General features: G+C 45.7%; 1 protein-coding gene across 3 annotated transcripts in view; it reads left to right on the forward strand.

The window, feature by feature from the left end:
- LYRM1 (LYR motif containing 1) overlaps positions 1–19,495 on the forward strand; it is a 105,840-nt gene that overhangs the window by 66,629 nt on the left and 19,716 nt on the right. For all 3 annotated transcript variants that reach the window (XM_086940809.1, XM_086940810.1, XM_086940808.1), the window contains exon 3: positions 6,579–6,671. In XM_086940809.1, coding sequence (XP_086796935.1) covers positions 6,579–6,671 — 93 coding nt within the window. The remainder of the gene's footprint in view (positions 1–6,578; positions 6,672–19,495) is intronic.

The following is a 19,495-nucleotide window of genomic DNA, read 5'->3' on the forward strand; positions in this document are numbered from 1 at the left end:
GTGAGTGCACTGGGGTTTGAGAAGCCCCAACAGAGAGCAGCTCCAGCACCGAAGTCCAGCCCCCCAGCATCCACGAGATCTGCGTGGGGCCCTTCTGCTCTTTTGCTGCTTGCCACGTTGTCCTGTCACTTGCCCGTTGGCCAGTGACCCTCCTGACGACGTACCACGACGTTTTCACCGCTGGTCTGGTTGCTCCAGACTGGCCCTTGCTCCCTTCCAAAAGAGGAGCACCCCAGACCCTCCTGGTCCACTCCAGACGCCATTTTGACTCCACCGCGTGGGCTTGCCTTTGCCAAGGTTTGTTGCTCCAAACTTGGATCCAGCATCGCCGACAGCAGACACCCTCGTGGGACAGCTCGCACCTCCAGCCTGGTCGCCGACAACGCCTCCTGGCCCGTGTGGCTGCAGAGTTCAGCCCACTCACCTGATCGCGGTGACCTCATCCGGTGCCATCCTGGTGCCCACCCAATCACTGGCTAGTGATTAAGAACTGAGTCCCCTCTGCTTTCAGGTCGTCTCCATCACCGATCCAGCCATGGATCACCCCGAACATCTTCACTGGTCGCCTGCCAGCAACATCTTCTTTCAGGCTCCATAGACTACAACAAGGATTCCCGATGTCTTTTGAACCCTATGCAGCGCAGCCCCTGGGCTAGGTAACCCGAGCATTTCGGTGCTCCAACGCAGGTTCACTATCCAAGTGTCCAGATCCTTTTTCGTTTTTAGTCTACCTAGTCGGATTCGTCCGGAAACAGTAACTTTAGAATTGCTAGCATCCATAGACTTTGTCCCGCATCCCACGTAAGAGTTCACACTCTGCACCCGATCTCCCTAGGCCTCCTGCTCCTAACCTTAGGGTTCAATAAGGTAGTCCTAGCGGTCCTGAAGCCTCTGGATCGTGTTACTCACCTGCTAGCATTTCGCATTCCACTTTTAGAGTATATGGTTTTTCGTGCCCCTCGGGCATTTGTGTAAATTGTGCAACTTGTAGTATTTTCTTAAGAGTTTGTATTGTGTTTAGCTCCCTGACTCATAAAGAGTTCAGGGTAGACTTGTTATTAATAAATATACTTTATTTTTTTAACAACTTGTGTGGTGTCCTTTCACTTGGTGTTCAAGGGGTATATGTGATAGTAAAACAGCTGGCTTAACACGCCCTCTAGAGTTTAGCCTAAAGACTGCTTTTGTCCACGCTGCTAGGATAACTGGACTATAAGGTTGACTTACAACCAATCATCAATAAGGGTCGTTTGGAATGATACACAGTATCACTAGAATAGTGAGCACTATATATCAGGCCAACTTCTCACACCTCCCTCTTTAGAATCCAAGTAGTCAGGGATTTCATGGAGGGCCTTAAAAAAGTCATAGTTCTTCGAATCCTCCCATCCCATGAGGAACCTAAATATAGTTTTCACAAGATTCTTAGGGCCACCTTTCAAACCTCTACACTCGTGACCCTTGTTGTTCCTTTTCTGGATGTGGTCTTCTTAGTTGTCACAACATCTCTCGGGCGCATTAGCGAAGTGCAAGCATTTACCATACAAGAGTCATTCATTCAAGTTGACAAAGATACAGTTGTTCTCAGCACCAGTCCCAAGTTCCTCCCACCTGTGGTTTTGTCTTTTCACCTCAGTCAGACTATTGTGCTCCCTGTATTCTTTCCGGACCCAGGTTCAGTCAAGGAATGAGCTTTACACACACTAGATTATAAAAGAGATCTTATGTACTACATTGACAGGATCAAGACTTTTTGCAAGTCTGATCAACTCTTTGTAGAATTCGGGAAACCATACAAAGGTCATCCCATTTCTAAGGCAAGTATAGCAAGGTGGGTATTCAGGTGCATCCGAACTTGCTACCAGAAAGCTAAGGGAGTCCTTTCTGTACCCCTAGGGCACACTCTACCTGCAAGAAAGGGGCGGCAATGGCTTTCTAGGAAACCTTCTACTAGCCGACATCTGTAAAGCAGCCGCATGGACCAACACCACACACTCTTACCTGGCACTATAGTGTGGATATTTTAGCACATCAGCAAACTATGGTTGGCCAGACAGTTTGAAAGACTTTGTTCCAAAAATCTGCTTCTTGTGTTTGCTAGCCACCACTTATTGAGGGTACTGCTTACAGGCTATGCAGTGCATGTGGATCTATAGCCACACATGCTGCAAATGAAAAAGTTTACATTTCCTTTAAGCATCTGTTCATAGCATGGGGTGCTGTAGATTCACATGCACCCACTTTCCTCCCTAGAACCGTATGGTGATTGCAGATAACTCCTTTTAGTTCACAGTCCACATTGCATAATATGCATTGTGCCCCGCCATAGGGTCACTCAACACTCCATATATACAATCTCATCCACTGTGTGAAAAACAATTTAACATGAAGCCAGTTCCCATGTACATTGTGGACTAAAGGAGGAGTCAAGCACATCTTCTGGCTCGGCAGTATCTTTGAAGAAAAACGTCTTTCAGATGTTTGAGCCCAACACTAGTTGGCCGGAACATGCAGAGCAGGCGAATCTATAGCGCCACACACTATGAACAGATAATTACAGAGTAAGTAACATTTTCCTTTTGTTTTATTTTCAGCCCTCCGAAGGAGTGCAATTGTTTTCTTTCTCTCTCTACTGATGACACTTCCCCCTACATTGTCCTTCACCCACCTTTGTTCTCTGTTTTGCCACTCCTTCTCCCAAGCTTGTCTGTTGCTTCCCCATCCCTTCCCATCTCTCTCATTTTATTTCAAATATCCCCAACTCCACTCCTCTGTCGCTGTCCCGCCATAATCCCTTTAGCCTCCCATTCCCCTTCCACTGTATTTTTTTTATTATTTTATTTTTTTACTTTTTGGCTCACGCCATGCTATCATCAGGTGTCCATCTTAAAATAGATTTTTGGCACTTAGGAGTGGGTTTGTATTATTTTAACAAAGCCCATTCAAACATGAGCACTGTGGATGTGGACATCCTCAGCTGCCATCTTTAAAATTAATTTATTAAAATATTATTACAAATGCATAGAAACATAGCCTCATTTGAAGCACGCACATCTACATCAGCCTTTTTTTAATGGCGCTCGTTAAAACATTATAAGTACATTTGTAGTATTTTAATAAAACTTGTTCCATGATAATAGCCAAAGATAGATGCACATTGGTGGCGGCTATCTAACTTCAGAGCAAACCGCGTTGGCAAAGCCATTAGGTTTCTTTGCCGGGACTATAGGCTTTAACTATGTTTTTCTTTCTCACTGATACTCCCAGATTCTCTAGCATGGCTCAAGCACTTTTCTAGAGACCTTGTCACCTCCTTTTTGGTGTCACTGAATATTATGAAATAAAACTTTTCCCCTAAGGTTTGCTTGGTCCATCAGTTCTCTCATACTTTCTCTGGACTCTGATTCGCATGGATACCCTAGGCTCCTCTCGCGCTGTGTGTCGTTCTAATAGATGGAAACAACTCTGCATGATCTGGCACAGCTCCACCAGCAGTCCACTGATTGAGTAGGTAGCCACCACTGAAGCATGTGATATCTTTAAGTTTTGCTATGTCGAAATGTAAAGAGACATGTTAGTTGTGAGCATTATGCGAAAACGCATAAACTCCGTGTTACGAAAAAAAGTTGCAAGTGAAGAATTTTGATTTTGAATAATGCAAATTGGAAGCTAATTTTCGTGATTAATGATTTATGCATTGAAGGGATGTGAATGGTGATAGCAGGAATATGATTAGGAACAGTTTGAAGTGTTATGATTGTGTTAGGGTTGTGTGAACATTTAGAATTGTAGGTATAGTTAGAGTTTAATTAGGTAAAAGGGTTAGGATTATGTTTGAGGAGGTTGTTTGTAGAGTTATGTATAAGGTTAGGACTCCTGTTAGTGGGATGGTTAGAGCTCCTTCTAAGGGAAGAGTTTGGGATATGGTGTGGGTTAGTGTTAGGGTTTGAAATGGAGTATATAATTATGTTTACACTTTCCTGTTTTCAGTTTCTATTTTTGGTAAATTCTGGTGTTTTTTTCAGTGTGTTCAAGTGATTTCAATACCTCAAAAAAACAGTGGTTATCAGCGGTTACACATTTTCGTGCCATTAAAAACAACAGAAACAGTGTTTTTCCGGTGTTTATGGAAAGTTTTGCTTTTATTATTGCTTGCTTTCTGCACTGATAGTGCATGGTATATAGACAGTGTACGTACAGTGTATATGAGGTCCAAATACATTTTTGTAAATCAAACTTATTGAAGTACACCATACAATACTTCTTCAGTGAGTGTTTGGTCATGTGCGCTCGCTCTTTCATTCCCATGTAAACATTTATCTGTGAAAAGGCTCTCCCAACATTGACAGTTTAGACGGGCAATGCCAAAACAGCCAGTACACAATTTGCTAACTCTGGCCACTGACCTAGCTTTCCATGCCAATACTGGTGCACTTGAAGATTGCGATTCTCTGGGCATGTTCTGCACCATTTGCTTTGAACTGGGCGTTTATTCCCTCAGAGTTATTGAAGCAGTCAAAAATGAAACCGCACGTTCGAAACTACAGAGTAAATTCCCCTTTACGAAAGGGATCTAGAACTTGTACAGAGCACCACAGTGAGGTTTCATTGACTTTAGTGTCATGGTTAGTGAATGGACAATACTATGTATCATTGCAAGCCATTTCTCATACATTGTAAGAAAAAAATTCCTGAATTGCTCTTCAATAGCGTTTTGCTTACTAAGTGGCAAGCACTCTAACATGAACATAATGCTGTTCCAAAGTCTCTAAAGGTATTGCCCAGCCTACTCTCAAGAAGATGTTTCACATCTCCACCAATTATGCTGAACACTTGGCAGACAAGGGTGTTTTCAGACACTAGTTTTTTTTATTATGTCCACTACAGCAGTTTCATTTTCCTGTAAAAATCTAAGAATGCAGTAGTGTAAATCTTTCCCTTCACTATCAATATGCGATTTAAGATCCTCACATTGCTTGCCATTGGCATGATCACTCAGCAAAAATCTATAAACGGTGGTCACATGGATAATATGGCATTCATAGTCCCTTGGACTGAAACCATCAGCTACCCAACACAGTTGGGATGACTCTTTCTTTGATACCACAGAGAGCACAAAATGAGGAATATTTGCGTTTTAGTTCCTGCGCATAACAAAACAGTGCACCAGAAAGGACTAAAACGTCAATAGCATTCTTCATTAATTCTGAAGATTGTAAAGATGCTTTAAGCATACCATCTAACAAGTGGCAAGATCTCTTACAGAAAAGCACTTCAGCTCAGGTATCGATTTTAACAGGTCATCGCACAACTGTTTCATGTACATAGCTGAAACACTGCAAATGCAAACAATATCACTGCAATCTTTGTTGAACTTGGAAAGCACCTTTTTGCAGCAGCATTCCAAGTGACACTGCGTTCCATGTTTTCCAAAAGTCTGGTGTCATGTTTTCACCACTAACCCAGATGCTTGGTGATGGCACTCTTTTCACATATACTTGTCACTATACCTTTCTTTGAATGTTTTAAGCAGAGGTGTTGGGAATTCACCTACTATCAATACTGACTCACTAGAAAGTGGGGGCTGATGTATCAAGGGTTTTTACCCAGTCTCTGAGGGTAAATGTGATGGCACATATTGGGAAAGGTTCTTATGAAATCAGCCATTTTACCTATCAGTGGAAGAATCAAACACAGCCAAAATATCACATATGATTTTGACATTTCCTGATTCTCTACAGTTTATAAAATAATTAAACAAGACCTAAAATATGCTTCTAAACCCTGCATTTTTAGACCAAAGACCACAAAACTGAAAAAAAGCCTAAGGAAGAAGAAACCATATTTTAGTGACATCCCTAAACAACAAAACTCAAGCAGAATTATGTTAGCCCAGTCTTTCTTGCTACTTTACAGCTACAGTTTAAAGTTGCATTGTATTGGCCCCTTTAGGAAGAACAAAATTTACTCCTTCACGTTCCTTTTCATTCTTTGTATTTCATTGTGTTTGTCCAGGTGCTTTTTCAGTGTTTATATGTTTATACTGGTGAGGGCTATTTCCGATCTACTTATGTTCTTCATTCAGTATAATTTACATAATACCATTTTACAACTTTCTGTGCAATGTAAAATGCATTTTGTTCTCACTTTTTCGTAAATGTATGTCTTCATTTTTGCAATCTTCATTATCACGAAGGTCCATTTGGGTCTTCTTGGCACCTCTTCTACAGCACAACCTTGGCACCCTTTGAGGATAGATGTGGAGGCTAAACCTTGAGAGACCCTTCCTGCTACAGGAGCTAAGATGCTCATGGAGGGTTTAAGCAATATTTTATGAACTGATATTGCTGGCTACCGTTCACAGGCTATAGGTGTTTTATATGAGCTGTTGAAAAGGAAGAATACAAAAGGTTGCCTTAAACTGTCTTTGAGCAGAGTTAGTCCTTATTTAAAGGATCTACGGACTTAAGGTTTAATTGGCAACCTCACACTGGTTTAATAAATGATTAGTTTAAAAAAAGAAAGTTATGTCTTGTGACGTTGTTAAAAATATTTATTGCATCTTGTTGCTTTGTTAGGTTACCGACACAGATGTGGTAAAACAGCACATAGAAGAGTGTAATGCAAGGATTGAAATGGGGCTACATTATGGAATTCCCTATCCACGACCTGTAAGTATTAATAAGTGTAAATTCATTCATGATACTTAACATAACACATTAGCATGATTAAACTCTAATGCAATGCACCTTGAATTTGGCCACAAGGCAAAAGAGTTTGTAATCTTAATAACAATGCCTAATGAAATTAAACCAGTGCAAATCTATACGTTTTGTGAGAGTGAGGAAAGATACTTCCCTGGTTTCAAATATATCTTTTATTGTCTTCAGTGAGAAACAGACTTCAAGAATTTTTGCAGTAAGTGTCAGATTCAGCAACTGCGAGTTATGATTGGCTAGCAAGGACACTATTCACCACAAATAACTTCTACGCTAGGCATTAAAGATGGTCGTCACTATTGGCAAGTCTCAAGAAAGACCATAGAAACCTTGGAACGCATAGTCCTTCTTATATTTAATCAGGTTTTTGTTTGGAGCGTGTTCTATTGAGCCACAAATCTTCTGTCCAGACGTCACCCATACTCAGTGTACCTTTCCATTATACTCTTCTCCTGCACACATGCTGGTCCAGTAAGAGTAGCACATCAAACTGGACCAGCACATAAAGGGAAGCATGCAAACGCATCCTGAGAGTTGTGCCTTGAATTTATAATTCTGATCAGCCACTAAAAATAATAGACAATGCTGGTGGTTTGGATGGATCAGGATGTGGACCTACATGGCCTTGATATCCAGTGAGGTCATAAACTTTCCTTCCATAAGCAGGATGATAACCTCCTGCATGATGACCATTCTGAAGTACTGGGTTTTTGAGAACCTTCCTGAGGTCCAAAATGGATTTTCACCACCCCATTGTCTTCTTTGCCAGGAAGCTGGAAAAGAACACCTGCCTGCACTAGATTTAAGGCACCAACTCCGTTGCCCTATTCAGAAACATGTTGGGAATTTCTATTTGCAGTTCATCCAGGGAAAGACTTTTTTCATTATCAACTCAAAGTCTTGCCTTTAGTTGTAACTACCACCCCAAGGATCTTCGCCAGATGCCTAGCAGTGGTCACAGCCCATCTGAGATGACGGGGCATTCACATATTCCCCAACTTAGACAAATGGCTGATAAAGATCTCGAGCAAGCTTCATGTGTATGAGAGTGCCTCTCCCATACACAGACACCTGCATCTCTCCAGCACAACTTGGACTTTACCATCAATGTCACCAATCTCACCTGATACTTCTCCAAATTCAACCCTTCCTAGGGTCAACCCTAAACTCAGTAATAGGCAAAAACCTACCCCAGCCATCAAAGAGTCATGGCTTTTCAACACCTTGTCCCTCTTTTTCAGCCAAGTTGTTCTCCTCCAGTCAAAATAGTAACATGCCTCCTCAGCATGATGCCATCCTGCATAACCCTAGTGCCCCATGCCAGACGGCACATGTGCCCGCTACAGCAGTGCCTTGCAGTACAGTGGTCCCAAGCGGAGGGTCACATGAAGGAGCTAGTGATGGTAAAAACCAGTGTTCATCGCTCGCTGCAGTGGTGAGACAGAAGCCATCTTTTCTGGGCCAGCCTTTCAAAGACCCTTTTCCACTGGTAACCATCACCAGGGACTCATCACTAGCAGGGTGGGGTAGGGCACATCTCAACCTCACAGCAGTACAAGCATTGCGGATCCCACAACACCAGGGTTACCACATTTACAACTTCGAACACATCGCAATCTAGCTTGCCCTCAAATCCTTCCTCCCAAAGATTGATGATAAGGTAGTCTTAGTCCAAACAGACAACATGACAGTGATGTACTAACTGCAGAAGCAAGGCATCACCCACTCTCACCGCCTCTCCCTTCTAGCTCAAACAGTTTAGCTTTGAATCCTCCTCCACTGCATCCACTTGATACCATGTACCTCCCAGGGGTGGACAACGACCTAGCAGACCTACTCAGTAGGTCATACCAACAAATTCACAAATGGGAACTCAATCCTTTGGTCCTGAACAGCCACTTCCTAATGTGAACTCCACAGATAGACGTGTTTGCCACCTCAAGAAATGCCAAATACCCAGGCTTCGCCTCCGGGTTCCCACACCCACAGTCCATGGGCAGCACACAGTGGATGAACTAGTCAGGAATATATGCCTAAGCTTTTTTACCTCTCTCATTCCTTACAGTAGTGGTACATAAAATGCAACAAACTTCCCAGCCACTCCTCCTTGTAGCCCCCACATGAGTCAGATTGCCCTATTTCTCGACTCAACTCGAAATGTCCATCAGCCGCGACGAGAAGTTCCACAACAGGTCGGACCTTCTCACCAGAAACCAGATCAGATATCATGACCCCAAACAGCCAAACCTAGCAATTTGGCACCTGAGATCCTAAACTTATGCTACCTATGCCTCCTGCAGGAGGCCGACTACTTGAGCTTGATATGCTGTAAAATGGAAAATGTTTGTCGATTACTTTATGCTAAAGCACATGGATCCATTAAAACCTGCAGTGTAGAACATTATATGTTACCTCCTTCATCTACAATGGTCTGGTTTAGCATATACTTCCATTAGTCAGTGGCGAGCAGAGAGTCGAGTGAGCAGAACAGGCTAACGGTCAGAGGACGCCAGAGTGCGGCGCCGAGAGGAGCTCTCACGCACCCTCCTCTCGAGAAAGGTCAAGAGGACCAAGTGGACCGAGAGGACCGGGAGGACTAAGGCACCAAGGCACCAAGGGGGTCCCGTCAAGGAGGTAGGAGGCGGGAGACCGCCAACTTCACCGCTTAGTGGGAAGGCGGAGAACGGGCCACGCTCATCTGTCACTCCCTGCCTGCTGCCTGTTGCCTGTCCGACGTTGGTCCGGGCACGGGCGCAGGGTCGGGTGCAGGCCGGAGGAGCGGGCGCGGGTTCGGTCCCCCGGCCCCCCGGTCCATCGATTTAGTTCCGCAGCCTGCGGGGGATACAGCGGTTTGGTCTGGCCGGCAGCGCTCTGTCCAGTGGTTTGGCTTGGCTAGTAGCGCTTTGACTTACGGGGGAAACGCTGGAGACAGTGGACTGTTGGGGACTTGTATCCCAAACGTCGGTCAACTGACAAACTAACCACTAATTGAACCCGACTAACTGAGTACCAACAATAACTGCGCTCACAGGAATAACAATAACATCAACCCCTACCGCGACTCCCGCTGTCACCTAATCCATTGCCGGTAAATTAACGTCGAAACAGAGAGTGGGCCTGCGGACTAGGGGCTAGCGGCAGCAGGTATTGTGAGCGCTGAAAGTTAAGGAAAAGCGCTGTGATAACAACACTCCTGTACATGCCCCTAAACGTCGTTCTGTCAACGGGCGAGTGGCAGCAGGTAGTGTGAGTGCTGGAAGCAAAGGGAAAGCGCTGTGATAACAACACTCCTGTACATGCCCCAAAACGTTGTTTCTGTCATTACAACCATTGCCTTATAAACGGCACAAATGACAGTAGCGGCAAGTTCTAAATTACCACAAAAATAGAAGGGACAAAGCGAACTGCAGTAAGGAGGAGGTTTGCACTGCGCCTGAACCGCATCCCGTTTGGGACAAGGCTAGTAGGACAGGCAGGGACCCCCGAAGGGTTCTAGCGCCGACTAAGGTGCAAGGCTGTCACAGATCTTTGCAAGCATCCCAGCCAGCACTCGAGCTAGCGGCAAGAAAACACGAAAAACAACAACCAACCCACAAAATAATAAAGCAAACTATCTGGGACCAACTGAGGTGAAAGATGAGATCTGGGAGGCCGAGAGTAAACCCACCTAGAAACACCAGGAAGAAAGCCAAGGCCAAGATCAAATCCCAAGCCCACACCCTGCAAGCCGACCAACCCCCAAGTCTAATATCCCCCACCTATTCAATTTTTGGAACAGTGAAACCTTCTGGGAAGTTCACATTTATGAAGGACCCGATGTCAGTAATCTACTCAACGCCGACAACTCCAAACGGTCTACAGAAGCCAATGACTCCGAACATCTGTAGCACAAAGATGGAGATAAAGGATATGTCGGCAGCCCAATCAGTCCAATCAGTCACACCCACAATATCGAACGGAATCTAGCAAAATCACAACTGCGCAGAACAAGTTCATGACCCAACGAAACGCATAATGCAATGTCAAGCTTTGAGAAGTTGGCCTGATATATGATGTCTCCAATTCTGGGGGCACCTTGTATCAGTCCAAACAACCCTTATGGTGTCTGGTTGTAAGTCAACCTTATAGACAAGCTATCCTAATGGTAGCATGGACTAAGCAGCCTTAAAGGCTCAACTCAAGAGGTCGTGTTAAGCGAGCTGTTTTACCAATCACAATCCTGTAATATCAAATGAAAGGACACCACACAAGTTATATATTATAAAAATATATGTATTTATTACTAGAATAATCCTCTGTACTCTTTATGAGTGCAGAGGCACAAGCGTTTAAACAAAAGCACAGTTAAACATATGAAAGTTGCACAATTATGGATGAGGCCCAGGGGCCACGCAAACCATATATTAAGAAAGTGGTATAAGAGATACCAATCGAACAGTGGTTAGGCCTAGGGCCTAGGGATTCGCTGGGAGCAGTCGGGCCTAGCAATGCTGAAGTCGGGAAAAGCCCGCGGGAATCGGGTGCAACGCTTAAAGCACACACATGCACCAATGCAAAGTCAATGGTGCGTAAAAGTTATAAAGTTACAGTTTAAGGAGACTTCCGCTCAACCTAGAAGGACGAAACTTTAGACACATACACTAGAGGTTTGTACCAGTGTAGGAACAACGGCATTGTCGAGTTACCTCACCCACAGGAAGCGGGTGCACAGGTGCGAAGTAGTGTCGGGTTTTGTCACGCAGGTTGCTGGTGCTTGGAGCTGAAGATGCTGCAGGCGTCGAGACGAGAATTGTCCGGTGTGATCCAAGGATGGATCGAAGTTAAAGATGATCTGAAAGCAGAGGGGACAGAGTCTTGGTCACTAAGCAGTGACCTAGGTGGAACCAGGAAGGAACCAGGCAATGTCGGGCGCTTTCAGGTCGTTGACGAGTCGCTTCTCTCCGCTGCCACGTGGACTCTGGGGCACCGAGGATGTCCAGGAGTGGATCACGAGCTGTCGCACGCAGGCTCTCTCTGTCAGCGGTGTCGGCTTCCGGATTGGAGCAAACAACCCTTGGCAAGCGCAACCCACGCAGGATTCATAGATGGCTTATCACTGGGACCATGAGGGTCAGAGCGGGTGCTCCTTTTCAGGGGAGCGAGTGCAAGTCTGGAGCAACCAGACTCACAAGTCGGATTTCAAGGTTCGTCGGCACAGGGGCCACAAGCCAACGGGCAAGTGACCGGGCCAACACGTTGAGCCAAAAGATGCAGAAGGGCCCCACGCAGCACTCGGTGAGTGTAGAGGGGTGAGCTTCGGTGCAAGAGAGGCTCAGGGTAGGGGCTTCTCAAACCCCAATGCACAGCTTCGAGGGTCACTCGTGGGCTGCAGGGTCAGCGTTTCGTGGTCTTTCCAAGATGGCGGGCCCCACGCTTCAGGTCGCCTCCACGGGTCTCAGCTCTGCAGGGACTGTGGATCGGGCTGTTAGAAGGCAGGCACTCTTGGTCTTGTCGAACTCTGTCGCTCGAGTTCCGGCGGGAACTACAACAAAGCAAACGTCGAGGTGCTGGATGGTGCCTGTTTGCACAGGGTGGTCACTCCTTGACCACAAGGGAGATTCTTCAGTCTTCTACGTCGAGTAAGATGTCGAAGGGTCCAGAGTTTTGTTTCCTAAGTTTCAGTCAGGATAATGTGAGTGCGTTGGCACTGCTCCCATTCTTATACCAATCTAGGGGGCTGGATTACCTGCTAGGTCCCTCCTATGGGTGGGACCCAGGAAGGGGGTGGTTACACCCCTTTCCCTTTGTCCAGAGTCGCGCTGGGACTGGGGCTGGAGTGCCCCAGAACCGGTTTGACCGGATTATGCAAGGGGAAGCCTTGTGCGCCCCAAGCACTGTCTGGTTTCATTCAACCCACCCTGCCCCAATACACTATCTCCTGTCTAGGAGGTGCAGCACCTCCCTGCGACAGGAAACCCTTTGTCCAGGCCTCCTCTGCCGAGTTTCGGTCAGCAGCAGGAGGTCAGACTTGTGTTGGTGGCAGCAGCATCCATTTTGTGATGCTGAGGCTCTTTTAGAAATCAACCGCGTTTTAGCAAAGTAACATGTCTTCTCCCTCTAGGAGGGTGGAATGCTATCCCCGTCAACAGGACTGTCGAGGGGATAGTATTCCAAATCGTATGACACCTTACACAACATGTTTTGATAAAGCCAAACCAAAGTTAGCACATAACCGCAATGGATTATAATGCACTTAAGAGTATATGGTATGGCATTATCCCGGAACAGCTTAGGGAGTTGTTCCCGACAGCTGCAGACAGGCTCAGCTCATGCTCGAGCACCATCTCACGTTAAACCACGCACTCTGCCTCCAGGATTGATAAGGCCTGCCATAGGAGTGACTCGTAGGTTTATATGTGTCCAGATATAGGTTTAGATATAGGTATACTATATCTAAGCAAGAGGTGATTACACCAACTTGCCCCAGCTGAGTGATCAGCCAGTTGTGTCAATTTAAGAACCAGCCAGGGGTGGCCAAAGCTATGCTGCAGCCCCTGGTAGGCCTTGGATGCACCTATGCCCATGGCACCTATAGTGCACTATATAGGGGCTGACAAGGTGTCCAGTACCAATTTGGTTATGCACCTAGGGTGCATGGAGTTTATTTTAGGGAGAGAGCAGATAGCCTGGGGCCCTGATTAGCAGGGAGCCAGGCCAACTAAGTCGAAAACCAGCTAAACACAAGGCAAAAAATCTGGTGTAACCATAGTCAGGAGTCCACCTTCCTACACAAGCCCAAGTCCATAGGGACAATAACACGCACAAACCAGCAGCAGGAGCCGACTCAGAGAAAAAAACAACAACGCGAGATTCAAATACAGTTTTGGACACCCCGTTTGAAGGTCGCATAAGCAATAGAACCCCAATCAACAGTGAATTGAATTTTGCAGCGCCTAGTAATCAGCGATTAGTCAGTAAAAGGGACAGTCCTCTTAAAAACAATCTGAGTGACCCAACAGACAAGGTTCACCCTAATAATCATTCAACTCCTAGACCGGTCCTATGCTCAAACAAAAACCTAAAATTGAGGACAGCTGTCACGTTTCAAGCCAGATAGTGGGACTACAGATCCCAGAATGCTTGCTGTAGTCCATTTACCCTGTCTCTACCTGTCCATGTCCGTTTTCTATTTATTTCCTCTCAGCGCTTGCCGCGGTGCTTGTCACCTGTGTTCTTCGTACCTTGGACTGAGCCTCGTGGAATCGTGTGTTTGCCCTGGGATTGTGTTCTGACACAGAGTCGGGAAGCTACTTCCTCGCCCGCTTTTGTCGGAGTGCGGACGCTGGGATCAGCGGAAAGCAGCGTCGGGGAGCCGCGCTGGAAAGGAGCCGCGCTGCATGTAGGAGACAGAGAGCAGCGTCGGGGAGCCGCGCTGTAAAGGAGCCGCGCTGAAAGCAAAGCCGCGTGGAGGAGTCGCACTTACATGGATAACGGCGGTGGAGCCGTGTGGTGAGCTGGGTACAAGTTGTGCCCTGAAATTGGATCACAATCTAGGAAGTGTGCCGATTAACTGTTATATGACTCCAGTGACCTACTTTAGTCAGTGTGTTTTCTAGTGGTTGCTAGCATAGAAGAGTGGTTTTTGAGACTCTTCTGTTTATTTTGCACAACTGTTTTTTGACCTCTGTTGTTTTTGTGGCAATGGTACCTTGCTGAACATTTTGTGGAATTATTGAGCCGTTGAGTGGCTCGGATTCAGAACTCTTTAACCGTGGGTTTATTTTGTGTATGACTTTTGGAATCATCCTATTGGATCTCCGATCTTATGGTTTACTACAACAGACTGTGACCTCGCTGATGAGTACTTTAGAAGCCTTTTGCTTCTTCCCTGATACAAGGATTCTGGGCAGATCCTTTCTTCTTTTCTTTTCTTTTCTTTTCTTTTTACTATTTTGCCTTTTTTTTCATTTCGCTAGAGTGGAAGCCTTATTGAGTAAGTGCCAGTCCTTCTATATAATACAGAGAAAGATAGAGAAGGGGAGGGCGATAGGTAACTGTCTTGCTTTTGTATCCCTGTGCAGGTACCTATCTACAACCGCAACGTTTGGCGTTTTCTCCTGTTGTCATAGTCCTGTAGATGGTTTCTGGCTGCCACATCTTTATATTTTATTTATCCACTTTTCCCCTTCCCTGGACCGGGTCCTATAGGCAAGTGTTGATCTTACGCTGGTCTGTGGTACCGAGTCTAGGGTGGAAGGAAGTTCACTTCGACCTCGCTCCTGCTGTACTGGATATCCAGGTTAGTCAGTCTGGCTAATCGTGACAGAGTGACAAGCCTACGTTCTATTGCAGCCTGAGCGATGGAGACTGAGAATATCTTAGCATCTATGTTGGAAGCCCTTAACGCTTTACGGGTGGAGGTAGATGCCGTTAGAGGGGAAAATCATGAAATGAGAAAGGAGATGGGTACTCTACGTCAGGAAGTAGCGGGAATGGCACGTACCAGTCCTGCTGGTTCAAGAGGAGCCCATTACATTAAAGAAGCTACTTTCCAACCTCCGACACACACTCAGAACCCCACGGTACAGGGAGGTGGGCCAGGCCCTTCTACCATTCAAGTAGTGCAACCAATTCAATTGCCTCTGGCGCCTCCAGAAAGGTTTTTGGGGGACCCTAAGAAATTTGGTACCTTCCTGGTTCAGTGTAGGTTACATTTTTTATGTAAGCCAACGGTATTCCCTGATGATCATTCCAAAACAGCCTTTATGTTGTCATATTTGGGGGGTAACGCAGCTAGTTGGTCGTTCCCGCTCATTGAAAGGAAAGATCCTGTATTAGATGACTTTGAGGGGTTTTGCGAGGAGATGCGTAAATTGTTTGATCGTAAGGCACATATGTTGTCATTAGATAGAGAGTTGATTACATTGAAACAAGGATCCCAAGACTTGTTGTCTTATATTACCAATTTTAATCGTCTTGTTGTCGAAACTGATTGGCCAACCTCGAAGAGAATCTCCTTGTTCTACCAAGGATTGCGAGGAGAGTTAAAGGATGTATTGGCGCAGGTAGTTACGTTGCCCACTACCTGTGAAGAACTTATTGACCTCACTGTTAAGCTGGACCATCGCTTACAAGAACGCAGAGGCGACAAACATCGGTATGAATTCCGGTTTCCCATGGTCAAACCTAAAGCTGCTGCAGAAAGCGCTACAACCTCTGACACCCCTGAACCAATGCAAATCGGAGGTGTAAGAGGACCCTTATCTGCAGAGAAGCGTACTCGCAGGCGAACTCTAAAACTCTGCATGTACTGTGGGAAATCTGGACACTTCATTAGAGAATGTAGAGCAAAGACCAAAGGTACCCGTTCTCTTTCTGTGGTGGAACATCCTCTTAATGTGGCGGGAAACGAGAATGCTCAAGCGAGTCCCAGACCCCTTGCTTGAGCCCAGACACCGAACAAGAGGTCTACCATGCCGTAGCCAATACTATGCAGCCAGCTGTCCCCCACATGAATGTCTGTGTTACTATACAATGGCCAGGTGGTCAACCTGTGATGGTACATGCCATGTTGGATAGCGGAGCAACAGGAAACTTCATTGATCTGCAATATGCCAAAAGACTTGGAATTCCTTGTATCCAAAAAGAGACCCCTGAAGCGGTGAAGGCAGTGGATGGGTCTGACTTAACTTCCGGGCCGGTGTGTTACCATACAAGTCAGTTGGTGATGCGAGTGGGACAAAATCATCATGAATATATCGCATTTGATTTGATAGATGCCCCGCAGTTCAAGCTAATATTGGGAATGCCCTGGTTAACTTTGCATGATCCTGTTGTTAAATGGGCTGCTCGTACTATCACCTTGAGTTCCACGTACTGCAAGGACCATTGTTCTCTCCCTTGTATCCATGAGACAATACACGTGGAAACCCCAGCCAGCACCCTAGCCGGAGCAGGAATACATCTCGAAGTGAATGCCATCTCCTCTCTTCCTGAGGTGTATAGCCAGTATCGAGACGTCTTCGATGAGAAAGAAGCCAGCAAACTACCCCCTCATCGGGATTATGATTGTGTGATCGAATTAGAACCTGGGGCGAATATTCCCTGTAGCAGAATATACGCTCTCACAGAGGCAGAAAATGTTTACCTTCAGGAGTATTTAAAGAAGCTCTTAGCCTCAGGTTTCATACGTCCCTCCACGTCTCCCGCATCATCTCCTCTATTCTTTATCCCGAAGAAAGAAGCGGGTTTACGAACCTGTATAGACTACAGAGCCATCAACAGGGTAACCCGGAAGAACAGATACCCTCTTCCATTGATACCAGTGCTATTGGATCAGCTGAAGGATGCGACGATCTTCACCAAACTTGATCTGCGGGGGGCATACCATCTGGTGCGGGTTCGTCGAGGTGACGAATGGAAGACTGCATTCCGCACTAAATATGGGCTCTACGAATATCAGGTGATGCCCTTCGGCTTGTGCAATGCCCCGGCGGCATTTCAATTTTTTATGGATGAGGTGCTGAGGGGTTTATTGGATGTGTCATGCATAGTGTATATTGATGATATCCTCATCTACTCTGCCACACAGGAGGATCATATTATGCATGTAAAAGAAGTGTTGGAACGCCTACAACGACACAAATTATATGCCAAATTGGAGAAATGTTTGTTCCATGCCACTGAAGTGGAATTCCTTGGATACATCATTGGCCCTAAGGGATTGCAAATGGATCACAAGAAGATTCAAGCCATCACACAATGGGAATCACCAGCTAGTGTAAAAGCTTTGCAAAGCTTCATTGGGTTTGCTAACTTTTATCGTCGATTTATTCAAGGGTTTTCCAGGATTATACAGCCATTAACCCTTCTCTTGAGGAAAGGAGCTACATTTAAGTGGACTGAAGCTGCAGAACAGGCTTTTCAAACCCTGAAAACATGTTTTATTTCGGCGCCCATCTTACGGCATCCAGATGCCAGTCAGCCATTTGTGTTGGAAACAGATGCATCGCATTTTGCTATTGGTGGGATATTATCCCAGCGGAATCCAGATACAGGCCAGCTGCACCCAGTGTCCTATTTCTCCAGAAAGTTGTCTGCTAGTGAGGTTAATTACAGCATAACTGATAAGGAGCTATTGGCGATCAAGCGCGCATGCGAAGAATGGAGACATCATTTGTTGGGGGCAAGACACACCGTGGAAATCTTTACGGATCATAGAAACCTCCTCTTCCTGAAGAGTGCAAAAGCTTTAACACCTCGTCAATTGCGGTGGTCGCTGTTTTTCTCTGACTTTGACTTCATCATCAAGTATCGACCTGGCCCACAAAATGGCAAAGCGGATGCTTTATCAAGACCTGAATCCGTGCTAAGGAACCAGTCTTCAGAGATGGAGGATCCCCCCTATCTTTTACACAGAGCATCTTTCACTCCAACAGTAGCAGCAATTGTCGGTCCGGCTGATTTCCTGAAACTAGTCGAAGATAAAAGCAACCTTGTAGACGCACAAGCCTGGTTAGCCAAGGAGCCACTGCAACGGCAGAAGAAAGATAAACTCCTCTTCAGAAACAATCAGTTGTTCCTACCAGACCATGAAGTACAAGGTTTAGTCCTTCGATGGACCCATGACTCGTCTTTGAGTGGACATCCAGGTATGCTCAAGACTTTCCAGACGACCTCCAGGTACTTTTGGTGGGAAACCATGCGGAAAGACATTGAAGAATACGTTACCAAGTGTCCCATATGTATTCAGGCTAAAGCACAACATCAACGAAGCATTGGATTGTTGTGTTCTATACCTGTTCCTCCCTATCCATGGCATACAGTTTCAATGGACTTCATAGTAGAGATGCCTATCAGTTTCGGCAACAACACTATCCTAGTGGTGGTGGACCATCTCACCAAAATGGGTCATTTTATTGCATTACCCAAATTACCCACCTCAGGTGAATTAGCTATAGTTTTTCTACAGAATGTAGTACGGTTGCATGGACTTCCCTCTGTTCTAATAACAGATAGAGGCACTCAGTTCACATCAAAGTTCTGGAAAGCATTGTGTGAAGTGATGCAAATAGATGCTAGACTATCCACGAGTTACCATCCGCAGACGGATGGTAAAACAGAAAGACTGAATCAGACGCTAGAGCAGTACTTGAGGTGCTTTACATTACAACAGGAGGAAGAGTGGAGGACTTTGTTGTGGATGGCTGAGTTTGCCTATAATAACACGACTCACTCTTCGTTAGGATGCTCTCCTTTCTTTTGCATCACTGGGTATCACCCCAATTCTTTGCCATTTGATCAGTTATGCCCTTCCTCTCATCCCTCCATTCAACAACATCATGCCCACCTTCAGGCCGTTTTGCGGTCTGCCAAAGAGCAATTGGAGGCAGCCAGAAACCGTGACAAATTGCAGGCAGACCGAAAGAGAACCCCAGAACCTTGCTATGTAGTGGGTGACAAGGTATGGTTGAGTACTAAATATTTGAGGTTGAAGGGCAACACACGTTTACAACCTAAGTTCGTGGGTCCGTATCCCATAGTTGCTGTGATCAATCCAGTAGCCATGAAATTAAAGCTTCCTTCTTCTTGGCACATTCATCCCGTTTTCCATGTGTCCTTACTGAAACCATACATTCAAGGGACAAGAGCTGTGGCCAAACCTCCGCCTGTGACGGTGGAGGGGGATGTTGAGTATGAAGTCAAAGCTGTCCTGGATTCCAGAAGGGTGCGGGGAGCCTTACAATATTTGATTGATTGGAAGGGGTATGGCCCTGAGGAGCGTTCTTGGGAACCTC

Source organism: Lissotriton vulgaris, chromosome 10 (genome assembly GCF_964263255.1).
Source record: "Lissotriton vulgaris chromosome 10, aLisVul1.2, whole genome shotgun sequence".
Taxonomy (NCBI): Eukaryota; Metazoa; Chordata; class Amphibia; order Caudata; family Salamandridae; genus Lissotriton; species Lissotriton vulgaris.